The 23,656-nt window shown below is 44.3% G+C and overlaps 1 protein-coding gene across 1 annotated transcript in view; it reads right to left on the reverse strand.

The window, feature by feature from the left end:
* The window catches only part of LOC119406075 (DNA-binding protein SMUBP-2), a 68,942-nt gene that overhangs the window by 30,086 nt on the left and 15,200 nt on the right, over positions 1-23,656 (reverse strand). The window contains exons 6-11 of the mRNA XM_037672934.2: positions 23,043-23,197; positions 17,630-17,830; positions 13,097-13,321; positions 11,643-11,740; positions 3,555-3,737; positions 1,555-1,673 (exon numbers count right to left, since the gene is read on the reverse strand). Coding sequence (XP_037528862.1) covers positions 1,555-1,673; positions 3,555-3,737; positions 11,643-11,740; positions 13,097-13,321; positions 17,630-17,830; positions 23,043-23,197 — 981 coding nt within the window. The remainder of the gene's footprint in view (positions 1-1,554; positions 1,674-3,554; positions 3,738-11,642; positions 11,741-13,096; positions 13,322-17,629; positions 17,831-23,042; positions 23,198-23,656) is intronic.

Consider the following 23,656-nt stretch of genomic DNA (forward strand, 5'->3'; position numbering starts at 1 on the left):
TCGCCTGTCAGTGACACCATGTCTGTTGCAAAGTTAACCAGCACAAAACACAACATTGAAAGAGAAACTCACAGGGTCCCTCATGGATTGTACATGAGATGACTTGAAGGCGGAAACCACCTCATCTTCCTCACATGTGACATTTTGTACCTCATACTGCATTTTTAAAGGCCACTGTCTGGTGAAGCACTTAAACGTACTGCCTTATAATTCTGACTAAAGCTGTGTTCTCACTGAGACGTTTGGCAGCTAGAGCAGCACGGAAACTAGATTGGCAGCGGTTAGATCTGCTGAAACAGCCCTGTTCATGCCTATTGGTCACGGACCGATTTTTGCGGCTCCTGCCGCCGAACTCCCTCGCCGCTTATCAATCGGAGCACGTGTCACCAATTCGAAAAATGGCGAACAAGTGCGACACGCTTGTGATATCACCACTGTCGAAGTCCCTCACGACATCGTACTCGTTTGTAGCACCCCGCTCTTCTTGACAGGCACCACGTGAAGAACGAAGCCTGCTGTCACAAGTAGCAGTCTGTTTTGCCTTGCTCTTTTTATACTCCACGTCGTGATATTGGAGAGGGATTAGCAGTTTCTCGGCGTGACCTAGCTTATCGTGCTCTTGTAGAGAAGGACGAACTTACAATCACCCCTGGTGTCGTTTCTTCTTCACTGAATACTTCTTTCTGCTCGTCATGTATTTCTGCTTGCTGTGAGGCATAGCAGTGTGACGCCTCTGCATTTGCAGGAACACGAGAACTCTACACGAATGAGGAGCCACGATACACTGCAGCTGCTGTCGTCACTTACAAATCCGGGATATCAGGCGCTTGCTTGTTGTTTAGTGCTTTATGTGGCAGGTAGTGAGGTATTGCTTTTCAACGGTGCGGTTGGCAAGCAGCGTGAATGACGCAGAATTTCGGCAACAAGAGAATTCTGTCCACTGTATACAGTGAATTCCCCAGTGTGAATGAGTCTTAAACCTTCAGTTAGTAGCTCATCAATGGTCCTCTATGTTGATATGTTTCATCGACATTGTCTCTTGTGCTGGTTAATGTTGCAGTATATCAGACCAACTTGCCCAAACCAAGGTATTCATTATGCACAACTCATTTAGCCCAAACGTGAAAGCGGTTCTTGCTTTCTTTTTCCAACACCTTCGTGAGGGTGACTTGTAAGGAGATTTCGTACAAGATGCTTGAAAGGTTAAACCAGCAAACAGGAAGAAGCCCTGAAAGAGAAAAGCGTGAGGAAGAAAGCAGTAACAGTGCTGGACTAACGACTGAATTCATGCTTGAAAACGGCAACCACGCAGACCAACCGATGCATGCATAATAACACTGCAAGAGTACACCTTGAGCCAACCCATCAGCAGCACTCTTCCTACGCTTGTTTTTGTTTTGTACCTCACATTTCTTGTTTTCTGAGCTCCTTCCTATTTGCCTTTCAAGACACTGTTGTGCATCGGGTATAAGATGGATATTTTTGTGTCAGCTTGCTTGTTTGACTGAGCATAACAGAACAGCTTGGTAATGGAACGGGAAGTGTGGCCACTACCTTCGTTTCCCTTGGACTCGTCGTCTGGAGTGTCCAGTTCGACCATTCCGCAACCAGCCGTGTCGATGAGAAGCAACGGGAGAGCAGTGTCATCGTTGTCTTCCACTCCGGGAAGGTCCCTAGTGGGAACAAGTTTTCACAATGTATCACAAGACAACACGGTCGAGGCTTGACTTACAATTACACTCAAAATACAAATGCTTTTGGCGAGTCCGCAGTTAAGTGATGCTTCCATATACATAAGGGTTCCTTATACACAGTTCAGCACACATAAGGTCATCAGTTCAAATATGCAATGTGGATTTCACGAATGGCAATAAACGTGCGTTATAACCGGCAGTGCAAATATCTGGCCTGCAAGGGACGCTCATCGGCACGCCTGCCAAACGTGGTCAGCGTACCAGAACAATGTGACACTCCACGAAATCTCCTGGCACACTGCAAAGAACGCGCATCAGCGTGACTGCTGTGCACGGTCTGCATCCAACAAGAACGCTTGACGAGGAGTGCCTGCATGGACCGGTCTACAAGGAGCACGTCGGCTGTGCGCAGGGTCTCCCTCTGGCCTTTGCTGGCCCTCTCGTCTCTTGTGTACGCTTGTGACGTAAAGGCGCGTCCCTATGCTTCTTTTGTAAAAACTCCAATAGATATGTAAATAAAACGCATCTTTTCCTTCGAAACAAGCTTCTCAAAAGTATTCTTCACAAGAGTCTGGGTGCAACCCCTCCTCAGTCAGATCACATGGGACAAGGCATCACAGACATTTACATTTGTTGTCATGAGCAACTAAACATTGAGCTTAGTTGCTAAAAGAGTGAGAGTGCAAAATATTTCCAAGCATACACAGCATAATTTCTGGTCTTCCAAGAGCAATGCAATCACCAGTACGGAATCTGCTCCCAACAACGTGGCAGCTGCCTCAGTTGCAAACACTAGTGCCGTCTTAAATAATTTGCACCAGTGCGAATACCAACAAGCAAAACCTTTTCGTGAACAGAATTCATTTTGCCTAGAACTCGACCATGCAACCCTAAATTGATAGAATGGGTAAGAATTAGTCAATCTTGCAGAATATTTGGGAGAGCTGACAGCATAGGTCGGCAAAAAAATTGGAGCTCACTCAGACTCACTCAAGAAATATATTTTGCTTTAAGGCTCACTCAGGTTCAGACTCACTAAACTTTTTCTCAAACGGACTCACTCAGACTCAAACTCACCAGTATCTTACTCAGCCGGACTCACTCAGACTCAGACTCACGGCTTCACCTGAGTCTGAGTGAGTCGACTCATGAGTCCGTTGGTGTAAAATTCGTTTTTTCGATCTTGGTGTCAATTCTCTTTAACGTCAATATCTCACATAATCGGTACTCTATGATATGCCCTTTGATCTTGTACCTTCAAATATGAGTTACCATCATATATCATATATGTCACAATTATCATATATCAATCCAGTAGGGACATTTTTATGAAATACGCTACTCATACGAGATATTTATATCAAGAAAGTCCCATGAAAGAGTTTGCGGCCGAAGGTCATGGCACCCCTCCCCCTAATTCACGCCTCTGATGAATAAATATTGAGTTGGCGCATGAATGCTAGTGTGCTGATATATGTGTGAATAGACTTGAGTATAAACATAAGCCGATATAAGGCTGATAGTAATGCTGAAGACGAGTACGTAGGACCCTAATTCGGCAACAAAAGGTGGAGCTCACTCAGACTCATTCAAGATATATATTTTGCGCTTAGGGCTCACTCGGACTCCGACTCATCAATAGTTTTCTCAACGGGACTCACTCGGACTCAGACTCACTAAGCTTTTTTTCAAGCGGACTCACTCGGACTCAAACTCACCAAAATATTATTCACGCGGACTCACTCAGACTCAGACTCACGGCCCGATCTGAGTTTGAGTGAGTCTGAGTGAGTCGACTCATGAGTGAGTTTGCAGACCTATGGCTGACAGGCACATGCAGACAGTCGGACTGCAACTGACCTGAGCAAATGTGCTGCGACCGACGCATGTGCCAGCAGCCTCCCAGCATAGAGGCGGTCGGACGACCAGCGCATGATGAGCTCGTGCATGCGGTACTGCGTCACCAGCATGCGAACGACAGCCTCGCCGTGCAGGCGCAGTGCCCGCTCCATCAGCGTCACCTCCAGGCCTCCCTTGGCTGCACTGCGCACATCGTTGATTACCCATAAGCCACAGTTTTACCAACAGGCTCAACACCAGCGAACGTCAACATTCCAACAACACGTATCTTGAAGCTGATAATCGTTGGGTGATCACAGGCACGAAGATGAAGTTTAACCAAGTTGCCCAGTTGACAGTTTTGCCAAGCTGATCATTGCTGTAAACTGGCCGAGCACATACTGGATCATCTCTCAACTGGTGCATATAGTAAGGGAAAAGAGGCCGTGTCCGTTAGCTTGTCCCTCATCTTAGGCAACTTTTCAAAAGTAAGTCAAACACACTGCTAGTCTTGTGTAACTGGCAACTACTCAAAACACCCTGAGCCCTGCTAGGAGAAACGCTGCCTTAGTTGTCCATTCTGTACCCTGTAAAACACTGTTCTGCAAAACCACTACATTGTTTAAGTGAATTGTCCGTTCTTCCCCTCTTCTCCCAAATTTATGTTCTGTAAAGGACCAGCGTTTCTGCTGTCTTCTTTTACCTTCAGAATGAGGAGTTGAGTCTCTCAGTTAGTTCAATCTAGTGTAGCTAAATTGGGCTCATTGGTGCATAAGTGACTTAGGCGATGCTATAACACTAACAGGGCATCAGAAAATCAATCCTAAAAGCAGCAAAGGTAGCAATGTTGAGAGCTTGATCAGAATGCAAGCTTCACCTAAAAAATTTACAGTTTCCGTCAAAGGCACAAGCGGATTGTCTTCAAAAAACCAAAGCGGCTATCTATAATTAGCATTGCTCACGGAAATATTCACTTCTTCACTGTCATCTGCTTCGCTCCCAGATCAAGTGCGCCCATTTCTCCTACATGTGATGCAATAACTCTGATGGGTGAGAGAACGAGTCAGAGAGAGAGAAAGAAAAAGAGAGAGAGAAAGAAAAAGAGAGAAGAAAGAAAGAGGAATAGAGATAGAGAAAGGGAGAAATTCTTGGCGAAAAAGATTTCTTGGCAAGAGCAAGCATAGCCACGTATAACGTAGTATACCAAGGAGTGGGAAAGAGAGAGGTGAGAGGGTAAAAGCCTAGCCAAGCCAGGACAAGCTAGGTGCCCACCAGCTCTGCTGTGACCTAGCCTTGCGTGACTTTGTGCAAGCTGCGCTAATCTTTTTTTTTAATTGCAATCGATGCATTCTCCAAATAAATCAAAATGTTTGTGCCTTTTCAGTGCAATCAGCGTGAAGTACAATCGTGTTTTCGAATCAGAGCCTCCCAGATATGGTGTTGCCAGACAACGGCCCCACATTCCTGAGTGAAGTGCACGAGATATTCCTAAACGACAACGTGAAGTGCAAGGTGGTACCGCCCTATCATTTTGCCTCTAATGGTGCAGGCTGTTGAAACAATATTACCACACGTGCTTCTTTCTGTATTCTCATGTGACCAGCCTGTTAGACGTGCAACCACAGCTTCACCACAGGAAGCCTCGGAACCTTCCCGGTTGCTTTAGACTGCTCTGATAAGGCTGCGCGCACAACGCGAGTAGTCTAGTTTATTCTGAAACTAACGCGGGCACCAACGATAACGATGGAATGTTAGGTCCTGCATGGGCAAAAGCTGATGCATTTCACAAACGATCACATCACCAATTAGCGACGATTGTGCTCGACACTATCGTTGCACTGTGAACGTTTACCTCTTCTTCTGTGCACAGGTTCACCCAATAGTCTCTTGACTATGCCTTCTTCACTGTTACAATCATGTGATATACAGTAAAACCTCGTTAATTCAAAGTCACTGGGACTGTGAAAAACTTTCGAATTAAGCGGGTTTTCGAATTAACGAAACATACAAAAAGCAGGATGCAAGAAACTTTGAATTACTGAAAGTAATCAGAGGTGGTCGTTTGGCCTTCTAGTTTGCGGCTCCAAGGGTTGTTTTCCAGCAATACCCGGTCCCATTTTTGCCGCAAACCCGGGAAAACGGCGGGCCTCGCTACTGTCAGCGCAAAAATAAAGAAAGAAAAGAAGTCTCGTGGTCAGCTGAAATGCGTGCCTGCGGAAAAAACGGCATGTTTCACTGCAGCACAGTGGTGACACGCGAGCAGCATGTCACCTGCTCCTCGCAGCGTCAGCGCGTCATGATGCGACCATTCGCCCATTCTTTCTGGTAAAATATCATAATGGCCAGTGTGACGGAATCCGCGATCTGTTCTGGCTGGAAAACATGATCACTGAAGTTTTCGAACTGAGTTTTCGAAGTAGGCGTTACAGGCAAGAACTCCGCCAGCAGTGCAAGTGCGGAAATTGCCGAAGCAATCGCCATTCGGAGGTTAACATACATCATGAATTTGTCAGACCATCCTTTATTATCTTTTCTTTTCCCAAAAAGAATTGGTAAATCATGACGCGCTGACGTTGCGAGAAGCATGCGACATGCTGCCCGCGTGTCACCGCTGTGTTGCAGTGAAGCACGTCTTCTTTTCCGCAGGCGCACGTTTTTAGCTGACCACGAGACCGTGTTTTCTTTTTTTTTTGCGCTAGCAGCAGCGAGGCTGGGTTGCTTCAACTGTCACTCATTAATATCGCTACACTGCATTGCCCTGTGGCTCCTAAGGGCCGTCGCTTCCGCGAATTTGCGGCGAAATCGGGATCGGGAATTGGCACATGCCGCCCAAAGTTTTCGAATTAACCGGGCTGGCACTGACCGCCGCTTCAAGTTATCCACTCAGATTTACATCGCAAAATACGGGACCACAGAAACCCTTCGAATTATGCGGGATTTCGAAATAACCGAGTTCGAATTAACGAGGTTTTACTGTAATAGCTTTCGCTTGATCGCTGTGACAAGTGAGTGTACGTTACTTCAGTGCAACTGTGATGTGCATAGTGCAGTGTGAATTGGTGTTGAGAGAGTCGCACAAGATGCGGCAGTGTGGACACGACAGAAGCACCACAAAACAGACACGTGCTTCGGACAGAAGAAGATGACGTTGGTGGGGGATGGCACGGGTGAGTGGACAAGAGAAAAAGAGCCACGACCAATAAGAAGGTGGCACGGAAGGTGGTAGATGTGAAGAAGAGAAGAGGACTGGCCGGAACATGAAAAAGGGTGGCTCGGAGAACCCGAAGCGAGAGCACGCTAGTGTCAGGGGCCACGTTGTCGACTTCCGGATTCGAGCACGGAAATTCGGACAGTGTCAGAGGGTCCCCAGAGGTTCTCGGAACCGGACGTATATCAACCGAAGGCATTCCTGCAGCTCCGGCAGCTGGTCCTCGTCCTCAAACTGCTCTGTGAGGGGTGGACTTCGCTGTCCAGGTTGGCGAGCAGGTTCATTATGCTGCTGGATGCCAGCCACTGGACCAGGACGAGGGCCTACTGCCACCCACAATGGGGTCTACATGGGCAGATCTCTCTACTCACATTTGGAGGTCACTTGTGAGTGAAGGCACCTCTGAGTATGACTTCCGCTCAGACTTGTCTCCTCACTCACTCCACAAGCTTGCCACCCACCACCAACGTATTCGCCGCCAGGGTCGACACAAGCATCAGCACAACTGGTGACTGTTCTCTTGGTTCAAACAATGAACGGAACTATGTTTAGCTACCGCGTCTTGCCTGTCTTAGCAGTTTGTTTTACCATGCGCCAGATTTCACTTTCTTTCTCTCGTTTTTTTTTTCATTTTTTTTTTCCTTTTGTCTTAAAGTTCTACTCTTGGTGTTGAAAACTGGCTTGTAATTTCTTGATATGAGGCCCTGCCTCAATCAACAAATCTAAACACAAACCCTGCAATACAGTCACATGATCATCCACACTGGTGGTGTAAGAAGCTGGTGTGCATCGAGACGCCATTGTTTTCTGCTTGCCCTTGCATGGCATCTCTCGCACCCACAGCTCTTACTGTTGTTGTAAACTTCAACAGAGTTGCTGACTCATGGTGAGGTTACACGTGCACGAAAGCCAGTAGAATGTACTTCATACAAGTTGCCCCCTAGACATTTAGTACTTGTGCTCTGACACATGCTGTCGAACCATCTTGCGCACAGGTGGCCCTATCTAAGAAATTATAGATGCCAGTTTTTCGTAAAGTCAGTGACCTTCTACTGTAATATTGTTCCGCCACGAATACTAAACACCACCATGCCCTTTGTGGTAAAGCTGACAGGTCATGTACCATCATCGTGAGCCAGACTACACCTACCACAGTACAAAGGCCTTTCTCGTGTTTTTTAATTTACCCCAGTCCTACGCTTGCTGCAGCCACATTATGCCTGCAAATTACTTCATCTCATCTGATCATCTAAATTTCTGCCACACCCTGTTATGCCTGCCTTCTCTGGTAGTCCAGTCTGTTACTTATAATGACCGGAAGTTATCTTGCCTTCTTGCTACATGCCCTGCCCATGCCCATTTCTTCTTCTCGATTTCGACTAAGATGTCCTTAACACGCGTTTGTTCCCTGAACCACTCTGCTCTCTTTTTGACATTAAAACTGCCATTTTTCTTTCCAAGGCTCGCTGTGTCATCCTCCAAGTCATGTACCTGAATCCATTAGCTGTGTGCCAGTACAAGTAGTAGTAAACAACTGTATTATTTTTTTAAAACAACTTTATTATGCCAGTACAAGGAAGATCAATGTAGATGGACTGGTGCTCTTGCCTGTTTCAACAGCCAACCATAGTCACTAGACACTATACTGGGCCATTGGCGTGACCATAAATCTATGTTTTCAGGCCACAGTACTTGACTTGTTAACAAGTTCAGGCTCGGATTCAAAGCTCTTCTATCTGAGATTTCAAATCTACATCTGCTCTTCGGGAACTCTAGCTTCTGTGAAGACAGGTGGCACATTGAATGTCAGTTAAGTGGATAATTGGGCAGGTGGGTGATGAATCATCATTACATGTAGGTGAAGCAGTGCACAGGGCTAAGAAAGACACAAGACACAACGCTCGCTGCACTCAAAACTAACTTATTTGAGAACAAACACTTCACATTTAATGCCCGAGTGTGTGAGATGCAGGCCTGTAGCCAGGGGGGGGGACCCTAGACCCCCCCCCCCCTCCCCGAAATTTTGATGAAGTAGGTGTTTTTACCAAAAATAAATAATGAAAATAGGTGTCTTTATCAAATTGTCAAGGTTTTCAGCAAGTGCCCCCCCCCCGTCCCCCGAAAAATATTCCTGGCTACGGGCCTGGTGAGATGTATGTCCTGTTTGTGCCTTTTATTTTGTTTTTGCATATCTCTGACGTCTGAGAGTTCATAAATATGGAGTGTTTATTCTGAAATAAATTACTTGCGAGTGCAGCCAGTGTCACTACTTCTTGTGTCCTCCTTAGTCACAGTCTCGTGCGCTGCTCTACCTACATGGAATGATGATGATAGGCACATTAAATCTTTGAAAATTTTCTAAATGCTCAACAGCTCTCTTTGGAACTTCTCTGAATCAACTGGAGGTAACCATGCCTCAAGCATGAGACTATTCTATCCAAAACAGTATTTTTTTTTAATGTGTTGCTTGCTAAAGTCCAATTATTATCTCAATCGCAATGTACCAATGCTGACGTGTAGTTCTTTCACATTCTGTCGTATTTTTGCATCCCTGCCTGTGCCCACCACTCATCTTTGTACACCCACTTCAGACGTAGCCCTGATGGACTGCAATGTGCACTATAACAAAATACGAATGCAAGTAAATATGCCTGCTTTGTGTTTGTTTCTATCCTCTTTTCCTCTTTCCTAGGCACACAGTAGCTGGCCAGAGGAATGCACTACCTCCATCAAAACCCTATGGTCTGCCCATGCCTTCACTACACAGGCAGCTTGTCCGCATGGTGCGGTACCCCTTACAAACCAGCCCTATGGATGACGAGTTCGCTCAAATGGACACTAAAGTGAAACAATAAGTCAGTTTAAATCCTCTTTCGAGAAATTTATTGTTGTGAACTTTACCATCGTAGGTTCATTAGCAGAAATGAAAGTCAAGACCGAGTGTTTGAATTTCGTGGGAAAACTTCAGCATCAAAGTGTCAGTGTCACATAAGGGATTTAACATTTGTGTACATTGACAGCACTGGCTGAATAAAATTTACTGAAACCTCAGTTAAGGGGGGACGTGGCAATGGGAATGGTAAATTTCGTTAAAATGTTCAGTTTTTCAATTTATTTTTTTCTGCAATCCTCATACCATGTTTTACGTCATGGTGAAATATTAGACCAAAATAAGCAGTAGGAGTTGAAAAAAAGAAACATTTTACTAGTGTGCTGTTATCAAAAACGATGAGAAAAATTGGGCTTTAGAAAATGAAAATCTGCTGTTTTCCCTTGACACAATGCCATCCTATTGGCGTCATCATAAAGAGGACAGATAGAGCTCAAGATAGCCACAAAGCTGCATTTCTCCAATGAAAAATAAAACCAGCTTCCTTCTGAGTTCCATTTTTTTTAGCTGTTAGCTCCATTTTCTTGGAGCTCCATTTTCTCAGCTTTCATTTTTTGAACAGTTGCTATCAGTCATCCCTGTGCCATTTCTCAACAAATAAAGATATAACCATTCTGTTTTCTGCACCTAGATCCTGAGCCATTGGTGAGTGCCGTAAAGCTGTCCATATTTGTCTGCACGCCATACAGATTTTTATAATTGGCTTTTTGTAAAAGTTGTTAGTAAGACAATGAGTACAAGAAATGTCAAAAATTTTTTTGTGTGCTTATTTGAGTACTAAAAAATAAACCAATAGCTTTACGGCACAGAACGGGCCCTTGTGAATATGCTTATGCAAAAATTGTGACGAACTTATGTCTAATTCATTAATTAATTTTGGCATGACAATGAGAGAGTATCAAGTGTTGTAACTCAACAACTACAACAGATAGCTCAAAACCGACTTCAGTTATGATATCAGCACAACATATCACATCTGCATGCCAAATTTCATCACTTTATCTCCATAAATAACCAAGATAGTTTTCATTGCCACGTCCCCCCTTAATTATGTGGCTACCTTAGAATGCGATTTGATATATACTGGTAAAGAATTACAGACAATCTTGCAGATGCCGTCAAAATCTGATCACTGTGGCATGCGTGCATTTGGAAGGCCTTCCAACTGATGTCAGTTGACTGAAAGATCAAGTTTGAGCTGCTGCACGGGTGCTTTCGAAGGCCACCAAGTGAATAGCCTATCAAGTCAATGGAGCGCTCTACAACTCTACTGAAACCCTGAAGGCCTTTGCAACGGAAGTGAAAACAGCATGAATGTGCCCTCTCATGTGCAGTGCGCTCATGCTCCATGATCAGAAAGAAAGAAATTAAACCAAAATGCTCTAAAAGTAGAACATATGAGAGCTATTAATTATTTGTTAAAAGTATTTTTGCCAGTCGAGGCCTGCGAATTGCACCTACTATAGAGAACTGTGACGTGCGTGTGTTCCTCATGCCGTTGCAGTGCTGTTGTCATACTGCCACCATATTGCCCGCCACTTTGTCTTCTGTGTACAAAAAACAAATGAACCTTTGTAAAAAAAACAACTTTTGTGGCTTTAGGTGGATTAAGTATTATTTAGCTTTTGGTGTGCCCATGTGACACGAGCATGAGTTGGTGTGAAAACCTCAAGACATTGGCAGCGGCATTTTCCTTTGGCACGTTTCCTCACTTCCCGAGCGTCTACTCATGGCAAAAGTGTTTTGGTAGAGTGAAAGAACAATTCACTAACGTGCAAGATCACTTTCCTCTTCAGTGTTTCTACAGCACGTAGTCACCAACTTGCCCAACGAATCGCTCCCTTAAGCACGTAGTCGCCTTTGCGGTTGGAGGCAATGCAGCCCATATACTTTTGACCGAGACTGCACCTCAGACTGTCCCATAATTAAAGTTTTCCTCTCCCTCGTTGCAACTTAAAATATGGATTACCTAAGTAGAGAGATAACAAATGACAAAAATATGGGCTCTCACGCTTCAGAGACGATGGTCGGGGGTAACTGGAGATGGTCTCCCGCAAGAATGCACTTGGGTGCTCGGAGAAGCGCCATCCAGCAGGCAACTTCCAGAGCCTGCACATCAGAAATCAGCCCGTTTCACTTGGCTGACAGCAGGACAAAAGCCTCTCACCGTGATCTCGACCTAGCATATTACTAAAGTTCCTTTGCTTAAATATGTACTAAGCTATGACAGATGTGGAACATATTGAAGTTCACAAGGTGAAGCTTGAATACTCACAAGCTGTCACGGTGGCAGCCGTGATAAAACAAAGCGAATAAGATTTCTTCCTAAAAGTGTCGGAGTATTTCTAGGCATGCAGAGCAGCAATAGGCATTTTTTTGCCATCGTTCGTTTGATGGCAACACATATGGCCGCGACCGACTACAATCAAAAGGACTCAAAAATGTATAAAAGCATCGATGCCCTGACCTCAGTTTGATCTAGCACATCCAGCCAGCTTTACGGGGAAGGAAGCAACAACTTGCTCAAACCGTCCTTCGTGTTTCTTAAACAGCATGTAACACAACTAAGAAACATTCCCAAAGATACTGTGTCATAGAGTCCAGTCGCACCAACATTTATCACATTTCAAAACATTAAGCACATCCACACAAGCCAAAGTATGTACCGTCAAAATGTTGAGTGAAAATTGCATGACTGCATAAAAATTGCATGATTGGGTGGGCTATCGTTCAGTACAACTGCAGAATTAAAATGACAGCAGTTTGTGCTTTCACTAAAAGGCTGGCATTTCTTACTAATATTACTGTGATTCAGCGGATAAAGCCGACGTCTATCACGCCCTGAAGATGTGGCAAAGGTCCCAGGCACAGACCACATGGAGACTTAATTCCCACAAGCGATGATGAAAGAGAACACCGCTGGAATGATCCACACACGCAGATAACAAAGAAATGCCGAACAAATGCCCACAACATTAGGAACTCCACTTACACTGTCAAGTGCACTTATTCCTTCAGGCTGCCCCAAAATACAAAAGTGGGCGACTTTTTTTGCAGATGTTAAAGCAATCACCCCTCCTTGGGAACTTTACACGGTTTGTGGTTGGTGTGTCTGTCTAACCACTTTCACACCAACTTAGGTGACATGATCACGTGCCCCTGAAATGTGCCACTTTTCCATGACAAGAAAAAAAAAACATCCTTTAGAATTTTCTGTGTGGCAAATGGTATCAAACATATACCTAGACAACCTTATTACATAACACATGCTATGTGCGCACATTGCAACAATGCTACTTCAACATGTCTAGAACAGCCAAGCTCAGATGTACTACGTGTGACCTTTGGCAGTGGAAACACTGCGCTAGACTATGCTGCTTCAATGCCTCATAACTAGATGGTTGGTCCTGACTGCAAAATGTACGCATGCTCAGTAGCTTGCAACATGCAAGTATAGCTGCCCACCTGCGAGCATTCATCAATAACGGCCACTTGGAAGTGGCCCTCGGGCAGGTTCTTCAGTGGTCCATCGTCCGAGGCCGTGGTCAGCGTGGACAGCACCACATCGGCATTGGCGAGGATGCGACCGATGGCCCTGCGCTCACGATCTTTGAGTTCCTTGCGCAGCTCCGACAGCTTGCCACGCATCTGATATCCCTTGTCCTTGGCCTTGCTCTTGGCAGACGAGGACTGGAGGGGTAGAAACACATCTCTGCCTCACCTACAGCAAGCTATAGCTAAGACAACTCTGTTGAGACACACCCTCTGATAAGCAGAGCAGTTTTGGAGAGCTCCAGAAAGCTTTCCACCCATCCCTTGTGACCCAGACACCTGGTAGAGTGGTTAGACTTTCAATCCACGATCTCCTCTAAAGTCTAGTGTAGAGAAAGACACCTCTCAGAGCCCGGCTGCTAAGTAGACAACGCTCCTCACAGATTTTGACGGGGTTAAAGTATGTACCAACAACAATATTAGTTTAATTACAAATTTTTCAGATGAATATCTGGACCTAAGCCTAATAAAAGGAGTACAGATTGAACACATCTATAATAACAAGAATATGATTTCTGGGGCTGTATGTGCCAAAAGTGCAATGCAGGCACTAGTGCTTAATGCAAGGGCCCTGAAGAATGGGCTGCAAAAATCAATACCATCGCAACAGTGGCTTCTCAAGACAGGCGACGCTACAAGACTCGTAGACTGATGACGTGCACAGTTTCGACGTCTTGAAAAAACTCGTAACTGTTTTTATGCCAAATTGTGGTTGGCTGTTGGAAAACAATACTGGATGCAGTGAAATACATTGCTGGTAAGCGAATGGAAGGTGCTCCTTCCTTCTAAGTTCTGCATCTCAACACTTGACTCAAGACACAAAGAATGGTCACTCAATTGCCACATCTGTCAGTCAAAGGTAGGAGGTTCACCATTAATCGGCGAGAAATTGTGGCCACTGAAAGTGCACAGCTTTCTAAAAGAAAGAATGGGCCATACTAGTTCTGTGCCCCTAAAGGACGAGTGTAAACGTTACGTGCTAGATAAGCTCAAAAACAGCATCTGCACAATGGAAACGTGCTGCCACCCACTACTACCCCAACTTAGAAAACTAAATGTAAAACATTGCTGTGCATTGTAAGCAGCTTCAGGGCTTCCCAAAACTAAGGCGTGGTCAAAGACCTGAGACATCTGGGATGGACACAGAAACCCATGAAATGGAAATGTTGATATTATATATCAAGAAGGGCATATAGGGCCAAAAATCTTTGCGCATATAGCGAAGCATGCTCAGTGCACAGTGTGATTTGCACAGTGTGTATTGGTACTGGGCCAGCATAATAGGCTTCAACGTCAATGCACCCCAGTCGACATCCAGTGCCACATCACCCATTAGCATTTTCGGTTTGGCTGCACAGTGTCCTTGGCAGCACAATACATCGCAATGTGCCCTGCTTCATGAATGCGAGAGGCACAGTTCCTAGTGTGTGCCTCGAATGCAAGAAGGCACTGTGATTCCTGATGACGTGTGTCTTGCTGGTCTGATGTGGTCATTTTCATGATATATTCGCATGTCACTGCCTTTCTGTGGTGAAGCAGTATTCTCATTTGATGCCAATGCAAGAGGTGGTATGTAAGCGCTGCTGCTGTATGCTCAGGCTGCACTAAAAAAGCAATGAGGCACCTTAGGCTAATCCATTGCTGAAGGAGATCCATGGTGAGAATGCAGTGTTAGCAAAGTCATAGCTGAAGAGACGTTATGTGCTCCATCAGGGCCTCCACTGCTAACTCCACGCTGATTCGTTGCTCATTAGTGTCATGATGCAGCAGTTTCCTGCATTGCTCCTAGATGGGAGCACCATCCCTGTCATGCGCGGCATAAAGGAATGCAAAAAACCTCCATGCAAGAGCAAAGAGCGCATGGGATGAAGAGAAAGCAGAAATAATGTGTTTGTAACAAGAAACTCGTTAGCATACATTTGTTACAACTTCCAGCTCCTGTGCTTAAGGCAAAAGAAATTTGCTAGAGCATATTGCCGGGCTAGTGAGTTAGAAGGTCCGGTGTGAACAAAGCTTTTTCTGCTCCCAAAAGATTGCAAGGGCTGTGCAAAAATGTTGATGCAGACAGGAGAGGGAGGCCCACTTGTGTCATAAAGCACCGAGAAAAATTTGTGAATTGTAGTCGAGGCATTGTATATTTTATAGCCTGGTCACGTGAGTGCATGTACATAGGTTGAACTGGAAAGTGCCTCAACCAGAGACTTAAGGAGCACCAGTGCAACGTCAAAAAAGATGTGTCACGCCAATTGGGCACACGGGCATTCTCAATAGGGCCAAAGGCCGGACTACATGAGAAATAATTGAAGCCTTGGGACAAGATGAAAGAAAAATGCGCGAGTGTGACACCTTTGGCTTTATCGGATAAGGAAAAGAAGTTTTTAGAGTGATCGCTTTGACATGGCCAGGTGAATTGTGGTGCAATTATGCACTCAAACCAGGGCAGGCATGCCGCGATCCAGTTGGTGGAGCTGACATTGTTTTTCTTAGCTTGTAACCGAGCATAGCTCTGTTCGTGCAGCTGGTTCAAAAGCTGTGCAAAATATTCTGGTCGTTCATCAAGCTGGAAGCAAAAATATCGAGCCATGTGACAAACACTGTTGCAGAAGCAGCTGCAGTTGCACTGCTAAAACAACAGAAGCAATTATAACAAAAACACACTTGCAGATTTTTTTATTATTATTATTAGGGGTGTGTGAATATTCGAAATTTCGAATATTTTTCGAATAGTGTTTGCTATTCGATTCGATTCGCACTGAAATGTTACTATTCGAACTTCCCAAAGACAAATGCAGTCAACGTCCGGTTGAATGTCACCCCTTCACATTTTTAATATGCTTCACCTCATTACACTCTCGTATTGCGGCAAAGCTGCCTTACAAGCTCCGTTACGGTCGAACTTAGCCAAGAGACAAAGTCCGGTTGGAAGTGGTCCCTAGATTTTCAATATGCTTCACCTCATCACAACACCGTATTGCGGCAAAGCTGCCTTTCAAGCTCCGTTACGGTCGAACTTAGGCAAGAGACAACGTCCGATTGGAAGTGGCCCCTAGATTTTCAATATGCTTCACCTCCTCACACCCCCGTATTGCGGCAAAGCTGCCTTTCAAGGTTTGTTACGGTCGAACTTAGCCAAGAGACAGTCAACGTCCGATTGGAAGTGGTCCCTAGATTTTCAATATGCTTCACCTCCTCACGCCCCCGTATTGCGGCAAAGCTACCTTTCAAGGTCCGTTACGGTCGAACTTAGCCAAGAGACAGTCAACGTCCGTTTGGAAGTGGTCCCTAGATTTTTGATATGCTTCACCTCATTACACTCTCGTATTGCGGCAAAGTTGCCTTTCAAGCTTCGTTACGGTCGAACTTGGCCAAGAGACAGTCAACGCCCGATTGGAAGTGGTCCCTAGATTTTCAATATGCTTCACCTCATCACACCCCCGTATTGCGGCAAAGCTGCCTTTCAAGCTCCGCTACGGTCGCAAATGTATTAACTCAAGAAAACGCTGATTCCAATATGGAGATGAAAGATGTGGCAGAGTTGGGGGCTCAATTAATGCTGTTTTGGACCTGAAATTTGGGCAGGAAGTCTGAAAAATCGAACGCCGAAGCTTTTTAGCATCCAAAATTTCAGATGTTCTTATAATCGACGTCTACGAGGCAGATTTGGAAATCCGGACTTCAAGGGAGCACACCCTTGTCTGCCACATCAGTTGGCCTTCCACAGAAGTTGAAAGAGAAGGAGAGGCTGAGGAAATGGCATCTCACCTATCACGTGTAAAGTGTTGTCGGCAACACTTTGGTTGCACCAAATTATGTACATAAATACAATTCGGCCTCTACATTGCCTCATTCTTGATAAGAAAGACAACTATGAAATATGACCCCACCAGCGCTTCATCAACTTCGCGAAAAGAAACACTTTCATGTTGCTATCTCACAAGAACATACTTAGGGATTCTCTGCAACTTTTTTTGTAATTTCACTTCGAATTATTCGAAAAATGTTTGAGAAATATTCGAAAATTATTCGAAATTATTCGATTCGATTCGCACTCAATCTCTATTATACGAATTCGCTTCGCACCCAAAATTTTGCTATTCGCACAGCTCTAATTATAATTATTCATGGCCACAGGGCCACCATCGCATCTGACATGTAACTTTCAGGCTGAAATCATGTATTGCACAGAACAACAGGCGGCTTGAAAGCAGTACTGCTCGGTTGAGGAATGTGAAAGAATAAAATAAAGCAAAAGTGTAGTAAGCTGGGCCAGTTAGTATAAATGCATAGTAAAGAGAGCACAGAACCCGAGACCTTCCTGTGTGCTTCATCTCAATCTTTGCACTGTTTTTACGATGAACAAAAGAAGGCTTTTAAAAGCTTCAACAATAGTGCAGAGGTGCAGAAACACGAAAGCAGGTGATGCCCTTGGCCGTAACAATGTCTCACCATCAGCTCGTCAATTTCCTTGCGGATGTCGCCGATGATGCCAAAGTCGTCCGACCTGGCCAGGATGGCATCGAGGGAGTGCCGAGCGATGGCTGGCAGCAGGCGTGCCGGGTGACCGAGGCGCACAACCTTCAGCGACGTGCACAGCAGCCTCTCCACCAGGTTGTCAACGGCGACGTTCGAAGGGGCACAGACCAAGACCTGAAGTGCCAGATGTACGGTCCCTTTATCCACCCGATAATGCAAACTACAGCAATTGCGTACACTCAGCCAATGACCTCAGACCTTCCGTTGTCAGGGCTTTGCCAAATTATTTTCTACTGTCCGAGAATTCTTTCAAAGCTGTACTTAATTTTGAACTTAATTTTGAATTTTGAAGGCAGATCATCAGAGAAAAAGATAGTCTCAATTTAATTTTTTTTTAACTGCAGACAGAAACCACAGCAATGGCAAGGGTATTTAAGCATTATTTTCACCTTTGGAGTCCTGCGGCTTGGCAACCTTCTCGAAACTTGGTAAGCTTGGCCTTACGCAACAGTGTAGTCTATTTCTAGCAAGAAAAAATGAACTAAGCACTAGCAGATGCTATTAAAATTTAAGAAAACACCATGGTGGCAGCACCCCCGGCCCCCTTGTTTCCTATAGCGCCTCGTTTAACAAGCCTACTCTCACGATTAGACTCTTCTTTTGTTTGGTACTGCAGATGCAGGAGTGTAATTACTGATACAGCTCAGATTATTTTCGTCTTCAGCATCCCCTTAAAGGAACACTAAAGAGAAACAATGAATCGGTCTAGATTGATAAATTGTACTTTGAGAACTATAATGCCATTAATTTCACCACCATAGGTGTATTAATACTGGAGAAAATGAAGTGCAAAGTTTCTTTTTTAAATTTCGCGCCAAAATCTCCACGCATGATGTCGCGGATTTCAAAGTGTACTTATGGTATTTTGGCTTCATTGGCTCAACAAAATTTCCTCAAATTTGGTATGTTAACTCTATGGCCCTCTCAGAGGACAGCGTACTTCATTTTTACCGTTAAGAAACTACGTAGGCCCTAGTAGGCGCCGTCAAAATATGTGACGTCATGGCGAATGGTGAAGAAACTTCAAGGTGACGTCGCCACCCACATTTTCTTTTTGCGCGATTTCTCGCTTACTAAGCGTCTTCTCGCAGCAAGCGTGGCGTTTTTGGTGTCGTGAAAGACTAGCTTACTAATACAAGAAAAATCGTTTTGCTCTTTAGTGTCCCTTAACATTGCATCAGATGTCAAAAATGTCCAACTCCACCAACTAAGTGGACATTTTCCAGATGAAGCAAGTCCCCTAGACAGTGTGCTGAACTTGGGGGGTGAACATGCATTCAGTTAAGTTACTTCACAGAATAAAGCTGACCAAATGAAGCTACGCATCAAGAAACACAAGGACAAAAGCAGGAACAGTGGGCAGTACACAGGGACTATTATTGTTAATTGAACCACTCTAATGAACCCTCAGGAAACCAAGTCGCATGTCACATGGACCGACTCACAATCGGGGGGAAAAAAAGGAAACCAGAGAGCACTCAAAGGAATGGTGAATGTGGATGGGGAGGTCAATTTAATTTAATTCATTTTTATTCAAGTGTACAAAATTACACCTAGGAAAGAAAGGAAGGTGGTTCATATTATCTCAACCTGCCTACCAGTAATCCATTTAATGGTGAAAATAAAGTTTCACTCAAGTTTTCTTAACCCCAGCAACTTATCGCGCAACTGCCTACTCTAATCGGACAGGTAGTTTTTAACAATGGCTAAGTTCCTCACAGATAAGATGCTTTGTGCAAGCAATCCCTACTGTAGCTCTGCCCTTGCGCAAAGGCTGTGCTGTTGACTGAAAAAGATTTTTTTTTTTTTTGTAAGAATACGAAGGATGTTTTAGAAGCCATTGACAAATCTTATTTGATGACAAGGGTCTGACGTGTCTAAAAGCAGAAGAAAAAAAAATGTTTCGACCCAATCACAGCATGCAAAGGAAATTTACTGTGCATGAATGATTCAGGCAGTGAAGGAACTACTGCCAGCTCTCATGACTACAAACATGCTCATACAACCTTTGTGGCCCACCAGCATATTACTGGAGGCACTGTTTGGCAGCTAAAATTTTTGTTTTTTGCATTTTGAGTAAGTAAACTTTATAATGGAGCACTGCGAAGGCAGCAATGAGCATAGTTATATATATAGTTATTGGCAAACAGGAACAACAAAAATAATTATCGTTATTATAAATGAAAGTAGTAGTAGTAGTAGCAGTGAAATAGAAATAAAGTTGGCAGACTGTTAATACTCTCTGTGCTTGTTTCACATTGTCAATAGATGGCATTACTGATCCACTACAGTGGTGGTCAGATTTTTTTCCTTTATATTCTACGCTGGGAGCGTAAAAAGATGCCAACAAGAAGTGCTCGATGCAATTTCCTGCTTTCTCTTCAAGAGCAACGTCAGCCGGTGCTTGGACGATGAAGGAGAGTGCCTTGGAAAGTCTTCTGAAGCCAGGGGCTGCCCCGACGGCAGCTCTTCACATGCCCGAATTCTTTGAGCATTTTCCTACAAAAATGATCCTCTAACTTACACTTCAGGTCAAGAAATGGAAATTGTTGCTTGATTTTGTAAGCTCAACAGCTCACAGTAACATTAACTTACGCTGCGAATTATATGTATATAGCAAACCGGCAGCAAAACCTTGTGTGGTGCCCGTGTGCGGCAAGAATAATCTACTAAGGGGGGGCCCTGAGGAACACATAATGTTCAGCATACCAATGGGTTAGCGGTGAGTTGCCCCGTATGTACTACTATTAGAGCACAGCTGGAAGTAAGCAACTGTTCCTAGCTGTATATCCATCCTGCAGTATGAACTCAACAACTCGTGGAATTTAAGGTGCATCATTAGCATGGTGTAGTGGAGGGCTCCTAGGACACTTCGACCCGGTCACTTTAAATGGCACCTATCTGCACCAGGTGTCAACATGAGAAGATCCCTAAACACAGGCGCTTCTTCAATGCTCCACTCATCTCAATGTGGCCCCTCATATGAAACCCACAACCATATGCTTATCCCAACACTATCAAAACTGAACCACCACGAAGCGTGTAGTACTTCTTATTCTGCGTTATCATTTTCATTTAAAACAAGCAGCTGTGAAGACATGCATGGCATCCAGGTTAAGACTTAAAGGGACTGTCTACCGTCCTTCATAGCTTTTGTTTCGTATCACAATAGAAAGCATACTGTCTGAAGTGTCCAACCTTGCAGCGGTTTCTCTGGAAAGTGAGTAGAAATTTTTAAAACAAAATTTTTCTATCTGCGTTCGGCCTTCTTCCATTGGTGTGGGGACGCCCACAACATTGGTTTGTGGACGCGATGACGATTGTAGTGCCGGTGAAAGTCGAAAACTGGAACCACATATAGTTTTTGAAGGCTCCATTAAGTTTTGTTTAATAATAAAACAAATACCACGGTGGTCGCTTAAAGCACGTAAAATGTCAAATAAAGTATTATTACCACTGTCTCTCCAGCTCTGTTTAGTAAACCTGAAAAACCACCGCAGCCGTGCAGAAAACTTGGTCTGTTCCAACAACAATGGTATGCCGGCATTATGAAACGAACTGTAGTGGTTCCACTCATGCCAAAAGTGCAACTAAAACAAACATGAGATGTGCTTCACAAAAGAACAGAAGCTCCCTGCTGTTTTTCAGTTATGTCTAGGTGTTTAGGTGTTCTGTGTTGCATATGTGACATGACAGCCAACATGGACGCCTTGGTGAAGCGGAACCTGAAGGCGAAATCTTCAATGTAGAACCTCGGTGAATGCTGGTATGCACTTTATGAATGAGGACTTACGGACATGGTTAGAAAATTCCCTGAAGTCAGTCACACTGGTGCTCGCCCAAGGCATTTATTTTTAATTTTTCTTATGAGTGGCACCGGACACCATGCTCGCATGGCTTGCATTTCTCCACTGTAGGCAGACAGGCAAACGCATTGCTAGCTCTTTGAACGCACAAGGAAAAAAAGCAAAAATTACTCTCCGACACAAAGGAAAGCTGCCAAAAGTGCATAAAATACAATTTTAAGTTATACATACGATTTGTTTCAACAAAATAAGTCAACCTGCGAGATTTTTTTGCTCCTGCCAATAGATTGAAGCGCATCGCTTTTGGGTGACGCTAGCGGTCATACTTCCACAACTATCAGAGCCAAATTAAAAACATAATTCATTTTTCATTGGACAAAAGCATGCTTGTTACCGCCGATGTGACGAACAATCTTCACAACTTTCTTCACAATCAAAAAAATTTTTCTGAGCAGTAGACAGTCCATTTAAGTGATTTAAACTTGTGTAAAAGTGAATCCAAATACACTCAAACCTCAATATAACGAACACGGATGTAATGAATTATCGGTTATAACGAAGTAAATGAAGAATAGTGTTGTCATACATACAGTGTTACAAATATACATATATAAGGAATTGTCGGATATAACGAACCTATTTTCGTGTCAGATGCGACTGTCATAATGAGGTTTGAGCGTACTAGGAGAATTTCAATAGTAGTAGGGTGCAAGTTATAAGCGATAAAATACAATACATTTTAAAATTTGCCACAACAGCCTTCATAGCATGCTTTTAAACTCAGAAAGATCAACCAAGGTGCAGGAAATATGCACTCTTAACCGTGAGGTGTGGCTTTGCATTTTCACAAAATAGTGGCTCCCTCCTGCACTGAAACCACCTTCTCAAGCAGGTCTTTGCTGTCCTCAACCCTGCTTCTCATCTTTCCATCGCTCTGACCATTTATCTGTCCTTCTTGCGATGTCCCCATCCTTTTCTCTTCATATCTGCTAGGATATCGGCTACCCCTTGTTTGCTCTCCGACCCACTCTGCTGTCTTCCAATCCCTTGGTGTTACTCCAATCATTTTTCATTCCATCGCACGCTCAGTGGTTCTCAACTTCTGCTCGAGTTGCTTTGTTATTCTCCAGGTTTTAAGTATGCTTGGCTGTAGAGTTTCCGCTTCAGGCACAGTGGTAAGCTGCCTGTCACGAGATGAGAATGTCTACTGTATCTGCGCCAGCCCATCTTTATTGTTCAGTTGATTGGCTTGACACGAGTAGGCTCTCCTCCTGTTAATGTTTGGCCTAGATAGACACACTCTTCTACAGATTCTAGACTACAGATTCCGGCTGTCCATTACAAACTCTTGCTCCTTTGCTGGATCACATGCCGTAAAATACACCTATTCATCTCTTTCAAATGTGCTTCAAAATTTTGGAAATTTTGAATTTGTGTCGAAGCAAATTTGAGTACAGCAACATTTGTTCAAATGTTCAAATTGCTCGAGTATTCGCACAGGCCTAGTTACATGCTCTAACCTTGGAGCCTTGCCTGGAGCACTGGAGTACCACCTCGACCAGGGTGGTCGTCTTTCCCGTCCCTGGTGGACCGTGGATGATGGCCAGCTCCTTCTGCCTCAGGGAAAAGGCAACTGCCTCTTGCTGTGATTCGTCTAGGGCCTTGTTGGAAAACTCTTTTGCAGGGAGATACAAACAGAATGCTGCTAGTGCACTTTTCAAATATGACACAGCGGCATGTGTGAAAAGGTCGCTCCAACCATTAAAGTAATGAAAGCCAGTTGTGCGCTCTGGAGTCACCCACTGTACGCCACTCACCCTGCACCGAACTTCCATTTGAACTTGGCGTCACGTGGACGACAATCAGACACAGACAATGGAGAAGCCCTTCCTTGGGTTCTCTATTCTTATAAGAACAAATGGAACAGTCACACCAATATAAGCACTGATCGGGTCCATTCAAAAGGAGCTGACACAGTTAGCCTTTGATACACCCCTAGCACTATTCAATCAGTAAATTCTGGTGTATACATATGGTAAACCTTAAATATTCTTTGCCTGCACTGAATCTTGCCCTTTTGCATTCTTTATAGCCACGGAAAACTCACTTACACTAAGAGCAGAGAGGCAATTTT

This window comes from Rhipicephalus sanguineus, chromosome 9 (genome assembly GCF_013339695.2).
Source record: "Rhipicephalus sanguineus isolate Rsan-2018 chromosome 9, BIME_Rsan_1.4, whole genome shotgun sequence".
NCBI lineage: Eukaryota > Metazoa > Arthropoda > Arachnida > Ixodida > Ixodidae > Rhipicephalus > Rhipicephalus sanguineus.